The sequence below is a fragment of the Gossypium arboreum genome, chromosome 11, assembly GCF_025698485.1.
Source record: "Gossypium arboreum isolate Shixiya-1 chromosome 11, ASM2569848v2, whole genome shotgun sequence".
Taxonomy (NCBI): Eukaryota; Viridiplantae; Streptophyta; class Magnoliopsida; order Malvales; family Malvaceae; genus Gossypium; species Gossypium arboreum.
The window spans coordinates 19,912,305-19,919,760 of NC_069080.1; the positions used below are offsets into that span (position 1 = coordinate 19,912,305).

Here is a 7,456-nt window from a genome sequence, read left to right on the forward strand (position 1 = left end):
AAATTTTCATCTTATACTGGCACATAAAGTGTATCATGGATAACTTTACTTCTTTGTCTTGTTTTGACTCCAATATTGCATTTTCCTTGAACTTCAACATATTCACCATTATTCAAATTCACCTTTAAGCGAAATGTGGAGTCCATGCTGAGAAAAGCTTTTTTTTATCTCCTATCATCTGGTTGCTACAACTGTTATCCGAATACCACACGTTCTTTTGCTCTTCAGACACCTTATGGCAAGAAAAAAACTAATTCCCATAATTCTTTTCTTATTCAGTAAATGTTGCTTGTTATTGATTATTGAGACGATAATCTTTTTGTACATGTTTAAACTTCTTGAAATTGTAGCATTGTGGCTTGCCTCTATTCCAACAATCCTTCTCTTCATGACTATTCTTTTTACAAATTCCACACCATTTATTGGATCTACCATCATTGCCTTGTGTACCATTGTTGTTGCTTCTACCTCGTCCATGTGAATTTCTTTCTCTACCTCTACCTCTTCCAAATTTGTCACCTCTAGAAGGCTCGCCTTTGTTTTGTATTAAAGATCTCCCATCTGTAACACCCCTTGTCCGGTCCGATCGTCGGACCCAAATAATAGAATGCTACAAACAAATATCAAACAGTTGCATGCAATTTATTTATCAAAATCTCAAATAAATATCAATTCATCACATACAAGCAAGTATATTGTGTTATTCAATCTATTTACATATCTTAAGCTGAATTATCATAGTTGCAGCATATACATTTTTCTCTATCTCAATCGAATTGATTAAACCGTACAATATCAAATCCCTAATTTCGAGCTTATAAACTAATATCCACTATCAACTCTTGTTTCAATTTCATTATGCTCAATTTCTCAGTTCTATAATATAATTTCATCAATCAATCATTAAATCACATATGTGACAGCATAATTCATCACTAATTGAACTCAATTGCACGATTATAATAATATATCATATTTTCAAATCTATGTCCTTATCACAAACAACTAATTTGAATCGGTTCAATTCATCTCGTCCTATTATTTCCAGCTTACATCATGTTATTACCATGTAGCGCAGTTCGTGAATGCAGCAATTGAAAAGGTTCATGTTATAGAAATATAAATTGTAAACTCCGAGCTATTCGTTGACGACCTTATCTTTTCCTTTCTTTCTCGAGGATTCCGAGTTGATGTTTGCTATGGATTAAAAAATAATAATAAATTAACATTAAATAGCCCAATTCACATTCAATTACTAAATTATACAACTTTTGCATATTATTCAATTTAACCCCTGAAACCGGGACTAACATAACTTTCACTATTAACCCCCAAACTTTATGTCAAATTTCTTAAAGTTTCTATAGGACTTCTTATTTCTCAATTACACCCCAAATTTTGAAATTTTCACAATTTAATCCTTATTGTACAAAATTATCAATTGACTTTACAAATTAGTCTTATTTCATTTATAACCTTAAAATCTATCAAAATAACACCTCAAACTTCAATTATTTAACAATAGTAACATCTTGAATCTTGAATAACACCGAAAAATACTATATGGGTTAGCCAGCTCGTATTACTAGGGTTTCAAAAACATAAAAATTATAAGAAAATGAACTAAATTGACTAACCAATTAAACCTTGAACCTTTTGAAACCCTTAGTGTTGTTCATCTTTCTCCATTTTCTTTTTACTTCGAACGGTTTTGATGAAAAGAGAACAATGTTTCTTTTTCAATCCACTATACCATCTGTTTATTTTATTTTATTTTTATTTTATATCTTTATGTTTTGTTTTATTTATTATTTTTATTACATTTTCTTTTATAAAATCATTCATTACCGTCCACTTTCGTTAAACCAATGGTTTAACCTTATGAGTCACTTAGTTATGTTTTACTTTATGATTTAATTATAATTCAACTTTTGACTCTTATACGATTTAGCCCTTGTACTTAAATTAAGCACTAATTCAACGAAATTATCTAATTGAAATTCAAATCGCTTCTAATATAACTCTATAAATATTTAATAAAAATATTTACAAGTCAAGTTTACAGAAATGAGGTCCTGATACCTCAATTTCCAAAACCACTAACTTTAGAACTGATGCACTTGTACCTTGTCTAACTTTCCAAATAACTGAAATTATTAGACCGAGCTTCAATTTAATACTGTAATACCCTTGTAAATATTAATAAACAATATTTATTGACTTTATCATCGAAAAACAGAATTCTGAAAGCACTGTTTCCAACACTACCGACTTTCAGGTCGTTACATCATCATTCTTAAGATCAATGGTAAGCTTGGATTGAAACATGCTCTCAATGGATTTTTCTAAGCGACGTAACAATCTTTGCTCATAAGATCTTAGTAAACCCATAAATCGTTGAACCATCATAGTTTATAGATCTTTAGTTTCTTCAATAACGATTATCATTGGATAAAAAAAAATTCTAGCTTATTAGAATTTTATCAACAAGTCTATAATCATCAATTGTGTCTCCATGTGCCTTCATCTGATTTACCAATGCGGACAATCTATAATGATATTCATTTATGCTTTCATGTTCTTTCATTTTTTTCATTCTCAAAATCTCTTTTGAGAGATTGAAGTTTAACAACTTTCACTTTTATCTTATTCGAATTCTTGTTGTAGAATATTTATGCTTTTTTAGATTTTTTTGCTCTTTATCATTCTAGGAAATATGGAATGAGACTTATCTTTGAATCATCCTGAAAACTTCGGCCTCTGTGATCTTATTATTCTTTAATTCTTCAAGTTATTCTTTTATAGCATCTTCTGGATCTTCATAGCCCTCCTTGAACAATCCTAGGACATTCTAGGAAGTGAATAATGTCTTCAATTTAACTGCTCAAAAATTATAATTTTCGCCATCGAATACAGAAACTTGAACATTATTGTAGGTTGTGCTTTTGGAAGTCATGATTAATTTTATTTTCACACACTCTCTCACTTTGTAAGGATCTCTAGCTCTTGATACCACTTTGTTGGAGAGAATTCTACAAATGATGAAGGGAAGAGACACTTAACATAGAATGAATACTTTTCTCATATCATATTCTTTTTATTTCTTACTTTCTTACAATGGCTTCATCACTTACAACCTTTATGTAGTTGTTATATGTGACTATTAGTTTCAATACATGCATCTAATAATAAATATGTATCTAGTACATACATACATCTTAGATAAATACATTCATGCATGACTATTGGATTCCTTAGATTCATCCATTCTAAAAATTTTGATTACAAGAAAACATTCATGGCACCATATTATCCAACACTAGCAACGTTGCAGTGGACAAAGATATGCTCCAAAGTCTCAACTTCTTGACAAAGGGGGCAACTAACTGTCATGTGTAACATTCCTCCTGTATGTAATTTCTTTGACTTGCAAGAAATTGTTGCAAATTTTCAAATAAACATAATCAGTTTGAAGTGGAGACGAAGATTCAAGAAGGTTTTTCAGTAACACGTGTTTGTTTCACATGAAAAAGTTTATGATTTTTAATTCTTAACATTTTAAACAAAAAATGGAAAAAATAAGGTGACTTTGATCTGATACATAGAGATATAGTATTTGATCAACTGATCCATGTCAATGTCATTGTAATGTAAAACTATTCATAAAACTAACCTGATTTCAAAGAAATTCTAGATTAATTTTTAGTGGGCTCAATTCATTTTACTATTTAAAATATTAATAAAAATTTTAAAACATTTTTATAAATATATTTAAATTATAAAATATAATTTTATTATTTAAATCAAATTCAAACAGGATAAAACCAAGTAATGTAACGATGTGGCACCAAACATAGTAATAATGGAGGATGAGACACAAACTTAAGTGTTTAAAGATTTAAGGTGTCTGCCTCAACCAATAATAACAATGCCTCATTGGCAATAGGTGACTAGTTTTATACAAGACTAACTTTTATCCATTCTTCTATCCTTAAATCAAAGGGAAAAGGTGTTTAAGTAAACTTGAACTCATGTTCTTTTAATTGTTGCATATATAGTGATATAGTGATAATTTTATTTCTGTAAAATTAAAAAACCAAACCACAGGTTTTAAGTAACAAATGCTTAAAAAATGTATAGAGTTAATCCACAAATTACCCCCCCAAAAAAAAGTTTGTATTGCACAAGAGAACTTAAGCTTAAATTTTGTTTTGGCACAGAATCTTCATATACAAATTCTGTTAAATGTGAAGTTGAAGTTCAAGATGAATGGTTGTCGAAGAAGGAAATCATAGGATCATAGACGACTTGACTAGCATTCACACCAAGAACAAAATCTGCATGAGCATATTCCTCGCTGTATACTTCAACCAGCTCTCCATTGTCGTGATCTTTGAGGTCATTTAGCAAGGCCTTAACATCGTTAGCATCAGCAAGCATGTCTTGACCGCCATAGCCAAGGAAAAGAGGGAGCTCTTTCGGGATGTCTTTCATGTTGTATGCTGGGGGATCCGACTGCCCGTAGTGTTCCTTGTTCTCATCTTCACTACCGTAATCGTACATGGCTATGGTCCCTGTTCTTATCACTGTTCGACAACAAACCAAAAGAGCCACAGTAATTAAAAAAGACAAATGGATCAAAGATTATGGACGTTAAAGGCACTTACTTTGAGACAAGTGGATTATGTTCTTAGTTGCAGTTGGCTGGGGTTCATGTTTAAGTAACTCGCCTGCCCTTGAAGAATTTATACAGCAGTTTGGGCCTGTGATCGGCCATCATTCTTTCACCATTAAGAATAAAAAAAAGAAGAAGAAGAAGAAGAAGCAAACATTGATGTCAAGGATTTAAAACGAGCAAAGCTGGGAAAGGGACCTGTTAAAGCAGTCATTAACTCGGAGCAATTAGTGCCTGGTTCATTACATATCTTTTCCAGAATTGGGCCTAGGACGTCCCTGTTACACCATCAACCAAGAACCATTGAGATTTTACGTTCTTTCTGCAGGTTGGGAATTAGCATTCTAATCTCTTTTCTTGGACTGCTTAAAAATTAAGAACCAATGCTTCATTAATTCTCACCATCCTGGAGGAAATTGACGGTAACCCAAGCTGTATAATTCCTGTTTGTCAAACCATGGGAAACTGTTAAATTGATGGAGTTGCCAATATATGACCCCCTCTAAGACCCACTAAATACATAATAGTACTTTCAAAAGAAATTTAAAATAGACCCGTATCGGATACATACAAGTATCGGATACGAATCCGAATAAAATAAGTTCAAATTCACACTTGAAAAGGATATACTAAGAGATCTTACTTCCGCTATATGCAGCTGAGCAGCTTCTTTTGTTAATTGCGACGGAATCTGATTGAGGTGAGCAATTGGACTAAGCAAAGCAGCTGATTTGAACATGTTTATCAACTTACCTTGTTCGGAAAAGGCAGCTAAAGCGATCAAAGTTCCCTAAAATAGTATATTTTCGAAGGTTTTTTTCCTTAGCATCAGCCATTATATTCCATAATAGATGGTTTGGAACAAAAAGAAAGTTTACAGTGACTTTACCAATGAATGCCCAACATAATGCAACTTCTGCCCAGTTTTGTACTGAACATATTGGACAAGAGCTGAAAGATCATACTGGACTAATTCATCCCACGACCATTCCCAGTAAGCCTGCACGCAAAAGAATATGAGTAATGAACTCCATAGCAAAATATTCTAATCATGGAGTATGATACATATAAAAGTTCGAACCGAATCATTCCAACTCAAAGACGTATGTCCACGACTATATTTAGTTCCGCGTGTGTTCGCAAGCCACACATCGAAGCCGTTATCCGCTAAAATGAAACCTAAAGATTCATCTGGAGTGTTCAACAACCATGCTGCGGCATCCTGTCACCATATGACATGCTACGTTATTGACAATTATCATGTCATACAAGCATGGAGATTAATGTTTTACAGTGACTAACCACTAAGAGCCCATGTTGTAGCAGCACCGGCGGTTTGCTCGCTGTCTTACCAGACCGCCCTACTGGAATCCGCTGCACGCTAAGGATGTACCCATCTTTCGTAGTAACCTGGAAGAACAATTAGAAGGGTTTCCGACAGCAGTCATTGGATGTTACAAAGTTGAGGACATAATTCTAAGCTGAAATCAATATGCCATTACTTTATGTTCTTCACAGGCATAACCTTGAGTCTGCACCAGCGATTTGCAGATAATATCATCGTCATCACTGACTGAGGATTTTATTATGATATCAACATCCTTAGCATTGCCTGGAAACACCTTATCAATGGCCGAAACATTTGGTGACACAAAGAATAATACGAATAATGTCAAAACACTTGAAAAGTTAAGCATCCTAAAGTTTTCTTGTGCTCCACTGCACCACCAGCCAGTTTTTGTTTTTCTAGTTTTTATAGTGGCCAAATTACAAATGAACCAAAATAGTAGTCTTTGCTATAATCGCAGGCCTTGTTATCCTATGTTGCTAAAAAATGGGTGGAATGGATATACTTTTATGATAGGTATTTGCATGAAAATTGGAGAGCAATATTCTAGGAACAGATTTGTTTGTTGTCCAGGATGGAAGCAAGGAATGGGAACAAATTAAAGGTAATAATTAATAACTTACTAAATGTGGGAATTATGTGGCAGCAGTAAAAATCAAAGAAGTAGGTGGCGTGGAAAGAGCTAGATCGAAGAGACCATTTTTGAGGTCAAACAATGAAAGTGAATTGCGTTGATGATAAACTGGATTGATAGGGACTTGCGTTGACATGTTGATGTCCATGTTTAGATACGACCTTATTTACATGGACTCATTTGGGTTATGTATCAGTATCCGACATCGGTACTGTTCGGCCTCAGATTAAGATAAGCATGAAATCATCTCTCGTCTAAAGGCTGGTTCCGGTACTTTGCTTAGAGGAGGACATACCCATCGCCAAATATAGCGGACATCCATTAGCCTAACAAACAGAGGTCTAATCATGGGATTATGCTAACTAACAAAGCATTGCATACCCAAATATAATAGATGAATATTTGCCCATTCATGTTTTGAACTAAAAAATAAAAAAAGAATAGTTTTACCGCATTGGGGTGCCAACCTGTTCAAAGGTGGCAACTACAGCAGCAACATGCATGCAACCATGCAATCATGCACGAGCATGCAAGTGACCGAGCATCACAGCTGAAGCATGCTATTGTCCAAGGAGGAATTCAATTGGCATGTCCATGTGACAGTTGACTTTTGTTGTTTCAATGTAACCTTTTGTATTTGCTAAGGTTTAGTAAGATACTTAGCTGTTTTAGTAGCTATTTAGGAAGTCATTATGCTGATTTAACAGGTTATTTACTTGCACAAGCAAGCTTTGTTTTTTACCAATGTAATCCATCTACTTATGTACATGTAATTTTGAACTTTTTAAGTAACAAGCAT

The 7,456-nt window shown here is 33.5% G+C and overlaps 1 protein-coding gene across 1 annotated transcript; it reads right to left on the minus strand.

Moving 5' to 3' along the window:
* Positions 1-4,260: 4,260 nt before the first annotated feature.
* LOC108471425 (triacylglycerol lipase 2-like) lies at positions 4,261-6,372 on the minus strand. The gene is made up of 9 exons (XM_017773046.1): positions 6,178-6,372; positions 5,978-6,085; positions 5,757-5,897; positions 5,565-5,675; positions 5,319-5,465; positions 5,078-5,118; positions 4,874-4,953; positions 4,668-4,763; positions 4,261-4,586 (listed from the first exon to the last, which is right to left on the minus strand). Exons 1-9 carry the CDS (start codon positions 6,370-6,372, stop codon positions 4,261-4,263), a joined length of 1,245 nt encoding a protein of 414 aa, XP_017628535.1.
* Between the last annotated feature and the right edge of the window lie 1,084 nt (positions 6,373-7,456).